Consider the following 16,972-nt stretch of genomic DNA (forward strand, 5'->3'; position numbering starts at 1 on the left):
TTAAAATGATAAATATTATCAATTTCTTCATTTTTGATAAAGTACAAGAGATTTCATAAAATTTGTATCTCAAAGCTAGAAAATGTCTAAATTCAAGTTCTACATATTAAAAATTAAAGAATTTCATTAAGAGTTTAAAGAATATTTTTCAATAATATCAAGATTTGTTTAACATAATTTTATTAATTAACTGTAAATGCATTTTACTTATTTAATCTGAATTCTGCACATAAATGCTAAAATATTTAATATTGAAAATTAAGAAAATTGCAAAGAGAAAAACAATGACAATTTTTGTCATCTTCAAGATAAAGAAAGATAGAAACCAAAATTTTTGATAACTTTAGATTTTTGCTGCTGTACTTATACAATGAAATTATATCTATTAAATTTATTTCTAATGGTAGAAAAATAATATTGATACACAGTTAATTACTGCATCAGAAAATGCTTTCCTAACGTTTGATACAAATCTCGCGAAATATTCTGTGATTCATATTTATAGAACGTATTCCAAGTTCTTATTAATGATTAGTTTAGCTGCTTTAGCGGATTTTGCTCCCGATACATTGAAACGTCAGAGTTTTTTTTGATGAGAATAACTCTTAGCCGCATCTCGCTTCTTATCGTGCGACTTTGCCATTGGAAACTTACCGTCCCTTCCTCGACCGAGTTTTAAAGTACTTAATACATTACCGAGTACATTACTTGTCGCCGCAATTAACGCGAGAATAAGTAATGCGAGTCGAGCGCGCCGTGAAAACTTCAATTAAGCCGCGCGTATCCGGGAATCCGCGGTGTTTCCGTCCCTCTCGTTTTCTTTCCTTCCCAAGGAAAAAGAGGAAAGTGGAGAGCTAACGAGGCCGCAAAAACGAGCCCGTTCTCTTCGCTAAAAGAATGGAAGAAAAAAATTTTCCGCCCCGCTGTGACTGCCGCTTAAATGCGGCGACGTTGTCTGTTTTGTTCGCGCTTCGATTAAAGCAACGATTTTCGAGCTCGTCGCGAACGATTTTTGCAGACGTAAACAGACGCGACGTCTTCGATATCGAAATAAAAAATTTACTATTTTATCTCATTTTAAACTAAAGCATCATGCGAAGTAGTTGTTAAAATTTATACGCGTCAAGCTCAGTAATTCCTTTTTTTCCTAGAGGATTTCCTTTAAGCTCCATATATTGTTGTAAAATTAGCATAAACGCTTTCTATCTTATTTAAATAGGTAGATAAAATAAGAGAGAGATTTAAGTGATTTATACAGAATTTTTTTTAAGAATCTTATTTGGAAATTATATATATGTAGAAATGTATATTCAACTTTATATTACTTTTTTATTAATAAGTTAAAAAATATTGTACTTAAATAGGTGTTTCTCTATTTTTCTAAAATAATGTAAAAAACGCTACTTTAAGGTAATGCTACCAAATTTATTAAAGAAAATGAGAAACGTTGTATCGTTATCTTATTCCATTTGAAATAAATAATACATAATTCTTTATAAAATTCAAAAAATTATGAATTTAAGTATTTCTGTTTTCAAAGATAGAAGTTTTGTTCAATGTATTGTTCTGACGTTTGGCAGTGATTCTGGTAGATATTTTGGAAACATTACTCACCAGTATGGTCGTCACGATGAAAGTCTTATTTTGCAAGTTTTCAACGATTTGAGTGTAAACGTCGCCGTAGCTTCTCGTGAAGTTGATACCCTTGGTACTGTTCCAAGTACCGATTTTCTTCAAGCCTTCTTTGCTATTCAGTTCAATGATATCTAGGACAAAATCAGAGCGAAAACCCTGATGGTCGAACTTGATAATACCTGTGAGCCCCGTCATTTCCACCTAAAATATATGTCGAAAATATATTTAACAATTAGTATATATTGTACAATAGAATCAGTATTAAGTTATATTCGTAAATATGCTAAATTTTCTTGCTAATTATCGATATAGTGACATTACATTTAAATTAATATTATATATTTGTGAATATATAATAAATTGTTGTTATTCCATTAATTGTTGTTGTTAATTATAGTTGTGCGCATTAAATGTACCATCAAAATATATCTGGACATGATATTTAATACGCGAGCAAATCAACACACGGTCAATAACAGTTTTATGTACATAGATCCACACATATATGAAATTATTATGTAGTTTTTATAAATCATTATATATTCTAAAAAATCATTATGTATTTTTAAAAAATCATGGCATGGCATAAATTTCGCTGACAAGTTTTGTTATTATTGTTAAAGGAAAAAAAAATTATTAATGTTTTTGTGTGTTATATATACGTTATATATATACAATATTATGTCTTTACATCTCCAATATAAAGACTCGGCGTACCGTGATTTCTTGAAGAGAGGAAATTTGAGAACCACCAGACACTCTATATTTATGTTCAAACTAGGATACGAGGAGATGAGATTCGCGGTGCGTTTATTACGCATACGTACGTAGGATTTGTCAAAACATTTGCCGTGTGTAAAGTTAGAATAAAGCGAGCGTCTGGGCGGCAGTGTGTGTCGGGTGTTATAGTTCATAATTACATTGAGATGCAGAAAATGCATTAATACGCGGCAACATTTTGAGACGAAAATTTCGTCGCGGCATTCGTAAAGAGAACGATTCGCGAGTAATTACGCTCCGCGTGATAACCGAACCTTCCTATCTGCCTTTCCCGCAAGTTACATAGTATATATATATATGTATAAAACAGTGCGGATATAATTGCGGATGAAATTCTCGGTGACTGCTTGTAATTACTGGTTCATGAATATCGCGAAATTAAATTCAGCGTTGACGCGCTTAAGATTAATACAGGCGCTAACGTTACCGATGATTTACGATGTAATCCTTGGAAAAAGCGAACCGCTCCTACTCGACGAAAACGTCAATGCACCATATCAATCCTCGCGCAAATGAATATAGGACAATCTGTCCGCTGTAAGAAACTATCGACAGTAACGTAACGCGAATTCGATAAATCGCGTCGCTCGTCGCGGAATCTTCGTTTGAGGAAGCTAGTCGCGGTCACGCGCGTATTAACAGTTTCGAAGCGTTTAAGCTAGCCGGTTATAGTAGAAGTTTCTATCACAGTTTATGAGAGCGTTTTTTCTCAAGTGTCACAGACGAGAAGTTATTTTTACACGTATTATTTCATTCCTATCGTCTTAATAATTCAAAATAATTGTCGTATTAATATTAAAAATTTATAATAAACATTCAACAAAATATATTGCGAGACATTATATTACTTTTCGATGAGAAAGATAGAAAGAAGATTCTTTTTCTGAAATGATAATTTTACGATTCGAAAAAGAGAGAGTGGTACTTCTCTTTTTTATAAAAATTAGAGACATTATTTGTAATTCGAAATCGATCGCGCGTATAATGAGAATGGTATCGTATATAATAATCAGATTTAATTGCAAGTTCATCGAAATTACTCGCGCAGGCTTGATTCTATCGACATTAATTTTTGCTGTTCCTTCAGGGACACCTCTGTACGACAGGTTTTGCTCGTTTGCGACATATGGTATACGCAGTCGCGTTTGCATACGAGAATCGCTTCAGCACGGAGAACATATCTTATGGTACTTGTCAATTTCGACACGGCGAATGACGAGGCACGTTGCCTCGTATTCTGCATGCAATGCATATTTATATTCACGGCAACTCGTATCATGGTGCTGATGCAATGCGTTACCGTATATCCTGCGTGCGTCGATTTCGGCGCTAAGCAGCTAGAGCTATGTCGTGACATGGCATACGTTGTTATGGCATACGAATAAATAGATCGTACGAGGCAACGCGAGATATAGCATTCCTCTCTCGTGTAAATTATTTTATCTATTAAGAAAATTTTTATTAAATTTAATTTCTTTCTTTAAAATATAGCCAAATATAGTATATTAAAAGAGAATACAATCGACATAATAAAATTTTGTCATGTCTCATATAATATGAAACGGTGAAATAAGGATGTTTGTCATAAATTTACATTACATAATTTATAAATCATATCATGCATATATATATAAGTTTGTTAAATGGACTAATCAATTTCTTTATTATTATTAGTATTGGTTTTATATCAGTATAAAGAACACACTTTTTTTTTTATATTAAATTAACAATTGTCATCTTTTTAAGCGAAGAGCAAATCTTGGCGGTAGCAATTCGTATTGATTACGAATTTTATTGCGTGTATTTGGCCTGAATTCGCGCGCCAATTCATACATTGCGGAGCATATATACTATGACCTGTACAGGCCTTTGCGTCACGGATGCACCGGGGTAAAACCGCGAACGACAATTTGTCAGCGCTCGCGACAGCTTCGTTTAAACTCGAGTAACTTTCCATTGTTCTGCGAGAACAATCGTGCGGATCGTGGAAAGTCAATGCGTCCGGATTTCGCGTGATTTTCTGCATCTCGCGCTAGCGTCACGTGTATTTATCAATTTTTTTTTTCTCTTTATCCCCGCACACTTTTTTTCGTATATGCGTCATGCATCTTGCTTCTAGTATTAAAAAAACATTCGGAAAATGCAGACTCTGCATTGATTTTAATTTAATGAGATTAATCTAGCTTTTATTGTTTCATTAGCCGTTTGTGTGCGCAAGCGAACTGTGTACCAAAACGATATATCTGATATTTACTTACGATATTAACAGCATTTAAATTAGTTAACTCTCATACGCGGCATAATCATAAATATAGGCTTTATAAATAAAATGATCAATTTCCGATGTATTATTATATAATATATGTGGGATTAATAAGGAATAAACAGAAAAAAATTTACCGATTTTTAAAAAGGACTCTTTCATGAAATAACATTATATTTCCGAAATTCAATATCTCTTATTGAGATATTGTAAGAAGTAAGAAGAGAAAAATTAGCGAGCTTATAATTTATGCGTTGCAGAATACGGACGGATCTATAGTGCATTGCGTGATGTACATACATGACACAAGACTCGTGATGCTTGTTAATGAGCGAATAGATTGCATTAAGCATATCGTTATAATGGCTTATTATGTTGTCGGTGCGATCGATTAGCGGTACTCATATATATATATATATATATATATATATATATATATATATATATAAAATTTTGCGAAATTAATTTCTCCCTGGCGCGGTACATTCGCGATAACCTGTTTCCGTGGATTCCTTGGATGAGCGTATACTAATCATGTTGGTAGTCTATGCAATATTGTTTCTACATCGTCAAGATTCGATGTGTGCGCGTTTTGTGAGATTGATAGAACAATAAGATTTTATGAAAATTTGAAAATAGCGGTCAAATTCGAAATACGTTACTGTCTATCTCTTTAAATCTATTTAACTAACTTGATTAATTATATATATATATATATATATATGTCCGTTTTATTTAATTAATATGAAAATTATGCATTTAATATTAAAATACGTAATATAAGAATTATGCTACTCATATAAATAAAATGCTAAAAGAGCGACGTTATATATTTCAAAATGCATATAATAGTTTCATATTTCTACACTATGATGAAATATTATTGATCGCTCTAATTAATGCTACTTACGATCTTCATGTAATTAATGAGTGAGTATCCGTGAGGCCAAGTGTCGGTTGATTCGCAAGATAACGGCTTGATATCGATTTGCTGAGACGTGTCGAGATCGTGCAATGCCTTGGCGAAGAGATGGACGGCATCGTATAGCAAGGATGTTTCAGTCTGTAAATCGTACACACATGACAAGATGTCATCGACGAGAGAGATGCGTTTTCTATAAAATATTTCACGCAAAGTAGCAAATTAGTGAAATATTTTAGATGCAAGGAAAGATTTTTATATTATATACCGGAACAGTTTACAAGACGCGCAATCACGATTCGTCTTTGTCGTTACGTCGATTGTTTCGCGGAAATTATTGCCGGCTAAATAAAATTTAAAATCGAGCGTTTGATTAATGAATGATTAGTCATGAGTGCGAGCGAGACGGGAATAATGGAACGGTTACTCTATTCGCGTAGTAGCGTGTATGTATTGCTTACTTAGTTAGTCATGTGAACGAATGTCGCGCGACACGTGAGTGAATCAGCTGTTCATCGTAGCGTCGCGTGACTCGCACGCTTTTATCTTGTAAATTGCTGTATTTTCGAATCGCAGCGAGTTGAGACGAATTGCGTATAAAAGCCAAAAATGTGCAGCGTTTTTCCGGCTAAAAAAAAAAAAAAGAACTATTTTGATCGCGTAATAAAATTCTTTCTCACTATAACATATGCTTCCGTTATTGATATTTCTTGAGAACATATCGCTCTATATATTTTGTATATAGAGCGTGTATATACTGGATATTCTAAAAAATGATAATAAGGTTGTCTTCCTCCTATATCGAATTTCGATATAATTTTTCTTGCACACAAAAATCGAGAAGAAACGTCCACATTCTTAAATTTTTTAATATAAGACTACCATGCTCTGAAATTTATTGGACGCTAGCCCAAAATTCATACATATCTTTTGAACAAATAGAGAATGATATTGTAATTTAAAGCTTTATTTCCTGCGTATGAGCTTAAAATTTGGTATATGTATTAATATATTTATTGGTTGAACAAAATGCATTTTATTACCGTAAGTTTATTATCATATTATATTGTATTATTATTATATTATAGATTTTTTAAAAATCCTACATATAAGATAGAAGGATCAACGTATATATGTACATGAACAAAGTGTTCGATTTCAGAGAGAAATATTTTATGTTGTTGATTTACAAACTATCTCAAGCAAAATTGCAATTCTACGCTTACGACATTGAAATTATCGAAGAACGCGATAAGGAATGGAAAGACCAGATTTCGAATCTACCGTTTCACTAGAGAAATCATATTTGTAGGTGGAGATCGGACGGGGAATTTCCGTTTCCGCCCCAACGAATGCGGGGAACGAAAGGACGAAAATCTTGGCTCCTGGGAGGATTTCACGGCAAATTGGCGCCTCTGTTTCCCTCACATTTATATTTCGTAACCGTGCGCGCGCGCGCGCGGCATCCCCGCGATATTGTCGCTGTAAAAGCGATATCACCTTAGATATCGCGCCATTGGTATACATTCCTTCCGATATATTCGGGACAACCAATATCCTTACCGGATTTTACGAGGCCTCGTCCGGAAAGCGTATTTACGGAGGAACGAGTCAATGTATACGATTCACATGTTTCCCAATACGAAGGGACCGTAGGGTGATATTCTTATATAGATACGCCGAAGTTTCGGACAAATACAAGTTCCATGAGAAAGCAACGCTTTTCCCTAAACTTTATTTATTACTTGCACATTATTCGCGGGAGATAAAAAAAGAATGCATGCGTCGAATACGCCCGATTACATTAAAATTGCATGTTAAAGGATATCAAACATTCTGAATATTTATGCCCAATGATCGGTAGAATTTCTCTTCTTACGTCATTTATGGCGAACTCTTATAAAACGATTCGGGAAGACTGCTTATTAAAATAATTCTGTTTTTATAAGAGAAATTCAAATGGCATTTAAAACAGTTTCTATAGATTCTTGACACTTTACGAGAAAGTAAAAAATTTATTTGGAACGCGGTTACAATAGGAATCGTAGATACTTTTATAATAGTTTTTCTCAAGTCTTCTTTTATTCAAAAAGAATGCAATTTAATTTAAATTTGCATTCGCGTTGATTAGTTCGTTTTCTTTTATACAAAGTATCTTAGAATTTAATTAATCTTTTATAATATAAAATTTGTATAAAATTGATTATGATTGGTATGATAGTTTTATTTCTATAAAAGTTTTGTTCTTTAATTTTAGAAAATTTAAATTTTTAAAACAACACTCTACTACGTTATTTTATAACGCAATGTATTGTATTACACACGCGCACGACAACATAAAGTAACGATCGTATAATTTAATGTAACTGTGTAGCTTTTGGTAATTACGGTCAAGTCGGGGTTGGTTTTTTGATTAGTATCTTCATACTTACTCGTAAATAATGAATTATAAATGTAAACATAATACCGATCATTTTAATTTATATTCTATCGATAAAACACAACCCATCAATTTTTGTCATCGTGAAATTTGCAATTATTTATATCAATGTTTTTTGTTACAAATCTTGCAGAATTTTGGGAATATATTATTTCGAGACGCATTATTTCAATAAACTTTAACACAGCCGCTAGTAGATATTTTTCTAACTATTTATAACAAACGTATGTTTAACTTACCTTTATAGTTGTGAGATTATTCTGTTCCATGCGTGCGTGAAAAAGAAATAGAGAAAAAATTTAATATTTTAAAATATTTTTATGAGAGGATTGAAAAAATTATTATACTTTATTGGGAGATATTGGAAAAGTAAAATTAACAAAGTATAGAACATTAAGTTAAATGATAGATAGGATCGTCTTTAGAATAGAATGAGATAGTTTCTTAATCATCTTTAGAAAGCTTGAGATGTAAATTTGTGCTACGTAATCGCTACTTTGAATTTCTTACGTAAAATCCGCAATTTATGTATAAGTTTCGAATAACTCGCTACTTCGATTCTGACAATTTCAATCGTTACATATATCGTATTTATTATAATCGAATCAATATATCGTTCGTTTGTGTCGTCGGATTTGAATACACGATTGAGTTAATTAGCCTGACTTTGACACGCTCGTAACAAGATTGTCGACATTCTCCCGAACAATAAAATATCCGGTTACGAAATTTGGCCAAACGTGATTGTTCGTTACGCGACAACGCCGTTGCGTAACGTTGCTATGAAATTTCGAATGAGGCTAAGTGAGTCTTCAATTAGTTCAATGATGCCTAGATTATAGGCAAATATATATATATTTATATGTATATTACACTATCAAATTAGAGAGGTGTACACGTATTTTGTCAATTAAGAGTCAAATGAGAAATTATGATCTTTTCAAGAATTGCCAATTTGCTTCTCCAAACTAGATTCATATAAACTGAGATAATTTTCATATACATGAAATTTAGATCTCTTTTAAAATTAATTACACAGTGATTTATAGTGAAATATTTTTAATTTAGATGAGAAAAGGGGAAAATAGGAACATACGTATTGTTAAAAATCGCATCAATTTATAGAATCTATTAAAATTTTAGAAATGGCTACTAATCTAATAGTTTTCTTTGAAATATAAATTTTAGTTATCGGTAAGTAAATCATAGTTTTTTTAAAAAAACGCATAAAATGCTTGAGAATACGATTAAATGGAGAGGATATTTGGAAGAATATAATAAAATCGTAAAAGAATTGAATGTACGAGATGTTCTTGGCCCTGTGAGTTTTACGTAGAGGAATCCGCAGACCTAGCGGCCATTGTGCCGCTTGGATAATCCACCCTCTTGGCAGTAACCAGCCTCGTGTCGGCTCGAGAGTGGAAACGCCCTGGAATTTGCCCTTTACTGATAAATTTCCCATGAATACAACGCCTATCCAGAGATAGAGGTTTCCCGTCGATTGCACGGTCTTAAAGGTATTCGTTCTATAAGGACAAATCCTGAACGGATGACGGAAAATGTTTCCTCGTTCGTATATAGATGAAGAGAGACGAAATCTTCGCCCCTTGTCCATACGCGTTCATTTACAATTACTATGTGCGTGGTCTGGTTTCTTCTATTGCCTCTAAAATTTGCGAGTAATCTCTCGCTGTATTCTTTTATAAAAATCGTAAAAAATATTGTTTCAATGAATAAAAATTCTAAGATTCCGAACACAAAAGGTCGATTAAGCATATTTCAACTGTATCTTACTGTTTGTATGATATGACGTCTTTTATCTTTTTGACGGTTGCTAAAGATGGTCTAAAAATGGACCAGAACGTTTTATTAAATCTTCTTTTTTCTCGAAAAAATTCTTGAAGCTTTATTTGTGCTATACTTTTATGCGTTTGGCTTTTATTTGCCCGTTTCCAAACGTTTCTCTTGAAAATTTTCTTTATAAGAAATCAAAGTGCGACAACATTATTATATTTTATTAGGAAAAAAAACGATTAATTATTCCAATAATTAACATATTTTTAATGAGTATAATTAAAGTACAAGATTCGCCACGTTGTTATCGAATTTTAGATAGTAATGGGATAATAATATAACAATGAAATGATACGCAATCGACAAATGTATATTTGTTATCAACAAAACATTAAAATTCTGTAACTTTAAATGTCTAGTAAGTTTTTCTTTGTTAATAAATGTCGAGCATGAGAAAGTACGATCTTACTTAAGAATCTGAATTCAAGAAGTTCGCTAATTCTTTTCTTTTCTTTTCTTTTTTTTTTTCATCGCGACTTTTATATTTCTGATTTTAAGACAGTAAGTCTAATAGTCGGTGTCTCGTTTAAAACTGCGACACTGTGCTTGATGAAACTGGTGAATTGAGAAAATTTTTATTACTGATGTTTTTTTGCATGCCACGAATCGATGGCGTGCCGCAAGTCTTTGGTTGCAATACACTTTGCGCGACTTCAATTGACGATTTTATAACTTTTATTTTGCAAGATTTTACAAGAAACCGAGTGTTTCTTTGTGCCACTATTTCATTGTTCTCTTCTCGCTGAAGCGAGTAAGTGAATATCTATCGTCATGATGATATATCTTCCATGAACTATTGACTGTCTCTTCGAAACGAAAAAAACTACTGCAGATTCTATACGTCTATACCATATGATGAAAATAAAATATTGGCGAGCATATCCCGCAACAATTAGTTTTGTGTAATTTTTTTTTCATCCTGAATACGCGTTTTGATTAAATAATATATAGATTAAATTTGATACATTTTATGCAATATCGATTAAATTTTTGGCTGTACTTTTTCTTTCTTCGAAGTGATATTTTTAAAACACATAATTATTCTATATTAGTGAATTAGTCATTCAAAATCAAATTGTAATAAGTCAGATTAAGAATTAAAGAAATGAAAGAGAGAGAGAGAGAGAGAGAGAGAGAGAGAGAGAGAGAGAAAGAGAGAAAAGTTTTGAACACCTTGAAAGTAAAAATGATATTTCTCTCTCTCTCTCTCTCTCTCTCTCTCTCTCTCTCTCTCTCCTTTCTTACGATTTATATCAGGTCAGAGCGTGACTATATCAATATATATAATAACGATTGGAAAAATGTAATAAGTCGTCTTCTATATGTATATGCCTATATGTACGCATTTGCCGTACGCATGATGCGAAAAGTCATTTTCTCCGTATTATGAACGGGTCACAGATCAAACGGGTGAGCATGCTTTAAAAAAAAAAAAAAAAAAAAAAAAAAAAAAAAAAAAAAAAAAAAAAAGAGAGAGAGAGAGAGAAAAATTGAAGCTATTCTGAAATTATGAAGAGAAAAAGATGGAAAAAGATGGATAAATTAAAAATGTGTCTGTAAAATGTCTGAAGCTATCTCGTCGCACGGGGAGCAATTAGTTACCATATATTACAAATTTTCTTAAATTGATTTTATATATAACACAAATTTTGCGTTTTTGCTTAAAAATCCTGTTCTAGCATGATGTTTCTTTTTAATATAGCTATCTTATATTTTGTGCGAATTGTTTTTACTTATTAAGTATCTTAAGCAAATTATTCAATTTTAATAAAAATTTATGGAATTATTAAATATATGATGTTCAAACCTAAAAGTTGTGTAATATAAATATCATAAGATCGACATCTTCGCAAAGCTGATTATATTATCCAACATTCAATTAATATTTCATTATTTTTCTGCCATGTTATCTTTATAAATATATTTTTGTAATATTTAATACATCTTATGATTATGTTTTTATAATTTCATAAATCTACTGTTTTGTCTTATGTGATTTTGGTATAGCGTCATATCATCTGTAGAGGCATAAATACATGCAACATGAAACGGATTAGCGTATGTATTGAAATTATTAATTTATATAATGTTTAAATAAATTGTACAAGAATTATAAAAAATATATCATCTCTCTCTTCTTTCTTTCTTTCACAAAGTATATAATAAGATTAGGAAATCATGTATAAAAAATATTATTGAAAAATAAATTGCATAAAAATAAACTGCCAAAAAATACTCCTTATTTTATAAGCGCGCTTTGGCAAAGGATTAAATGTTAGTTTGCTTGAATCATGTTTCGACTTTCGCGCGAAAAAGGGAAACGATGTGAGAAAACATCTTTCGCGAAATATTGTCGCTATTTCAACGAACGATACGAGCAGATCCGTCACATCCTCGTACGGGATACTGCAGTTACGCGTATACCGCGGAACATTGGCAAAAAGTTGTTGAAAAGTTCGCGCGAACGTGCAACCGTGTCGGGGCAAATTGACCTTTTTAAGGGCCCGGCGCGCTGGACGCGGCAGATGTTGCTTCCTTCGAAATAGCCGAACGTACGGATTCGCGCTTCTCAACTTTTCTGCAGTTGATGCCGTGCCAGATGCGACGGACGATATAATTCGCTTTTTGCGAATTGGCGTCTCGGCACTTGCTCCTTTTACGGCGCAGTGATAGTTCATTCTAAAAGAGATTCAGGGATTTCACTCTTAAAATTCTTTGAAATGCGTACCGCTAGGATACGTTCCGCGTTATACGATTCCACTCGTTATACGATATTCATCGGTTATACAAAATTCGAAGATATATTGTTTATTATAAAAAAAAAAAAAAACGCAAAATTTTGGAAATTTATCTAACACGTTATACGAACGGGATTTTATTATAATTACGAATTGAGATCATATTACATTCACACTCGTGAAACTATAAGGGAATATTTTTTGATACAAGCATTATTTATTATGCAAGAAATTATTATTAAATATGTATTAAACAAAAAATCGTTACCATATTTTAGCTTAAGATATAACCATCAATGATATAAATTTAATTAACTGTAGTAAAAATATTAAAATATTAATATAAATATATTAATTAGCTATAGGTAAAATATACTTAAATATGGAATTAGCAAAAGACATATATTTTTTATTAATGTTTAATATACGCGTATTTGTTTATGAAGAAGAACTTTTTTGCAGACGGCTACCTTTTATATATATATATATATACGTATGTTTGCTTTTCTGGGTAACATAATGTAAAATATACTATACGAACGTAATAAATATATTAGCACGATGTAATTACAGATTGCAAATATAAATAGAATAATGACAAGAACGAGAGCAATAATCTTAGTAATAATTTTGATGAATGAACAAAGATAAAGAAGCTAAGATTTATTACAATATATTTCTCGATGAATCACGAATAGTCATTCTCTAATAATTACACGCTATTAATTATGAAAAGGCAGGGCAATCAATGTTCGACGACAAACATAGAATTTGTCTTTGAATCAACCTTTTTTTCTATTTTAAAAAATGTCATTTAATACTAACGAATTTCTATCTATAATAATGCATACATATTGTATGAAAAATGAATTTTTAAAACACTACCAATATAATAGAAAGAGATTAAGATATTAATATTGATAATAATAATAATAATAATAAAGCTTTTAGCACAAGAAAAATGAAATTTAAAGAAACTATTTTTTAAATATTATTTATATTATGAGCAATTTTAACATCTACTTTTATGAAAATCTCTGGAATTATTACGTCTTATACAGGAAACGAGAGCTAAGACTCACCTTATAACGTTATACGTCACGTCTGTATGGTATATCGACTTAATCGATACGTCCAATAAAATATCGACACCTAATGGAAGTACCTGCAAACTCGCGTGTACTCTCTCATGTACACGTGTATATACGTATGTACCGATTAATTTGCCGCCGTTTCATTACATCGTCATGTACAGAATATGTGTTTGGTAGAAGTAGGTAAACTGTACACGTAATTTCCTGCGCTGCGATTCGCACGACGTTCTCGCCTTCGTACGGATTGTACTTGAAATCGGCTTACAAAAAAAAAAAAAAAAAAAAAATGTTTTGCAAACCGCATCTACGAACAAGGCGGAAATCGTATTTACTCATGGACTATTGCATTCTGCCTGACCTGATCTTTACAAATTCAATGTACACATAAAACCAGAGATCCGTTTGCGTTCATGATTTTACGAAAATGCAAAATTAGAGACAATTTGTTTACAATTTCGATATTCGTACTAATATTACATTACTGATATGATTTACGTAGTATTGTATATATAATATTACGGATAATGTTTTGTGCATTGTATATTTTACTTTTGGTGCGTATTAATATAATATTGTATTACAGATATGCTGTATGTCTGCTGATTATGAGTGCCAGCATTACATTTGTTTCAAATATTTAATTTAAAAAAATATATATATTTATATCTTGTTTTTATTATTCATTTAGTATCGAAGCGCGTGAAATCGTCTGAAAATTTCATATAAATAATTAAACTCTTTTTTTACCACCTATCATAATATTTATAAAATTTTTGAAATAAATAATCACAATAACGTAATGATGCTTTTACATACATGTTGTAGAATGTAGATTTTATGGTCCGTGAAAGTGTAATATTAGCAAGTTTCTTTTCCTATTTTTATTAAAAATTCCAGTTTGACATTTAAAAAAATTCTCCGAATAAACTAACTAATTAACTAATGCTCGAAATACTGCTTTTACGTTTGAACGGTTTCATTTTGGTGCACCGAAATATGTACAAAGGGAATCGTTACAGCCGTATAAATCTATATTTGCGTATTATTATTGATTGTATAATTTCAGAGTAAATATACAGAATATATTACCAGAAACATATTATGTTTGGTAAACTTTTTGACAAATTTGAAATCAATATATTTGTATGGAAAATTTGATGAGATTTAATCAATATTTGGCATTTTTTGATGTTTAATATCTATAAATTTAAATCTTAGGCTATTTCAAATTACTTAATATATACAAATGCTATTCTACAAATTACCAATATCGTTTTATTTTTAATTATTGACAATTAAAAAAATGAAATTATTTTGACACATACAATTACCTTGTATTTTGGCCTCTAGTATTTGCTATTCGAAAATAATATGCGACTGGTTTAAACATCTATCTGATATTCATCTAATTATAAGGATGCGACCTCTTTTCGCGTTACATACCTCGCAAATAGCGGACACGAGCTATCGCAAATTTGATCGAGCGAAATTGAAAACGAGATCCGACAGTTATAGCTCGGTCTCTTTTACGATATTTGCATTCTTATGAGAATCGGCAAGTGCTATGGAAGAATTTAATTTCTCCACGACACAATCAAGTTTCGAATGTAAGAATATATTACTTAACGTTTATATACAATATTTATTCTCGACTACACTCAAAGAGCGTGAGTTGACTTCCGCTAAGTCTCGCGAACGAAAAGAACCGAGAAATAGATCGATGCGACTGTCAGACGGGTTTGCGCGAAGAATGCGGGATTAGAGTGTTATTACGTGAGACGCGCGGCCGCTTTAAGGACGGGAACATATTTCGTAGCGGAACGATCTTTGCATTTGCATACATAACGTTCTCTCTCTATATTTACACTTTGCGACGCTGCGTATATCTTGCGCTACGTATTATTTATATTTATATTTTATGCCCGAGGAGAATTTTGAGAGCGAAATATCGACATCGGCAAAATGAACGACTTCAATATAGCTGCTGCAATATGGATCGCCGTAGTATAGCGGCGATCCATTCTCTGTTACTAATGTAACTAACTCCTTCGCGAGATACACCTTACCTTGTTGCTGTTTTGTCCCATATCGAGCTCGCGATTATAGCGCTTCTCACCGTAGATCCAGTCTTGAATTACCTTCTGGATTTCCGGCTTCTCCGGATCTACTAATCGAAAGGCAGTGATATTGGTCCCGCCGTGCCTGAATTCTTCCAAGTCGACGGTATGCAAGTCCTGAAAAGAGGAGAATTTCGATCAATCGTGACATAAATTCCTATTATCAATCACATACTTCTCTACTAAATCATGGGATTTTATATCAGCTATACCGCACATTCCGTGTGGTGTATGTATATTCAATAATGTATTACAATCTCTCTTTTCTATTACCACATTTTATGTGAATATTTATAGTTTGGCTATTTCTAGAAGATTTTTACCGATCTTAACCGACTTAATCCTTATTTTTGCAAGTATTATCTTATATTTTAATAAATATCGTATTTTATAAAAATAAAATATAAATTTGATAAGTTTAGTCAAATTTATAATTTTTTAGTTAAAATAAGATAATAATAAAAATAAAATAATAATAAAAATAATAAAATAAATTTTTTGAAGTAAGTAAGAAAATTTTTTTTTAGATTGGTATGATTCTTTATCTCTGAAACTGTTTTACGATTTATAACGTACGATTAATTATGTAAGATAAATTTCAATCGAATTTACATGGTAAGGCCAACATGATGTTAGATCTTTTCGGAGGATTGCTTTTCACGATATAAGGTTCTACTTCGGATTACGTAAGGTACTAATCGCTTTGACAGATGTTGAATCTAGTAAAGTTGGGCGATTTCTGTGTGATTTTCCAAAAGAGATTGATATTTTATTTCAAATATTTTTTATAAAAATTTTCCCAGTTTTTATCGCATTGCGAAAATTGTGTCCGATTTAGAGGAAAAAGCATTCACATTCTTCCTATTATCTGTATCGTTTCTTATCTTTTTGATAGATTACTCTTATTACTTTTAATATTTAATTTATAACTTAATAACCGACTGCGCAGAAGGAAAATTGAAACATATTTTGTGTATAAGATACAATAAAGTATCTTTCTCTTTCTCTCGTCATTTATTTTTGCCACAATCGACACCTGAACACGAAGAATGTGTGAGGCCGCATTCACCGTGATGTATTCCGTGGCTATCAGCGGAAATAAAGATAACTCAAGCATAGGAAGATCCGC

General features: G+C 31.8%; 1 protein-coding gene and 1 long non-coding RNA gene across 4 annotated transcripts in view; one reads left to right on the top strand and one right to left on the bottom strand.

The window, feature by feature from the left end:
• LOC138941495 (uncharacterized) overlaps positions 1–16,972 on the top strand; it is a 158,229-nt gene that overhangs the window by 110,128 nt on the left and 31,129 nt on the right. The window lies entirely within an intron of this gene.
• The window catches only part of Kair1d (Kainate-type ionotropic glutamate receptor subunit 1D), a 230,611-nt gene that overhangs the window by 13,878 nt on the left and 199,761 nt on the right, over positions 1–16,972 (bottom strand). For all 3 annotated transcript variants that reach the window (XM_070311206.1, XM_070311205.1, XM_070311204.1), the window contains 4 exons: positions 15,793–15,960; positions 8,280–8,300; positions 5,589–5,741; positions 1,615–1,836 (listed from right to left, as the gene is read on the bottom strand). In XM_070311206.1, coding sequence (XP_070167307.1) covers positions 1,615–1,836; positions 5,589–5,741; positions 8,280–8,300; positions 15,793–15,960 — 564 coding nt within the window. The remainder of the gene's footprint in view (positions 1–1,614; positions 1,837–5,588; positions 5,742–8,279; positions 8,301–15,792; positions 15,961–16,972) is intronic.

This window comes from Polyergus mexicanus, unplaced genomic scaffold (assembly GCF_030449975.1).
Source record: "Polyergus mexicanus isolate NDT 795.1 unplaced genomic scaffold, iyPolMexi1.0 SCAF_19, whole genome shotgun sequence".
NCBI classification, from domain to species: domain Eukaryota; kingdom Metazoa; phylum Arthropoda; class Insecta; order Hymenoptera; family Formicidae; genus Polyergus; species Polyergus mexicanus.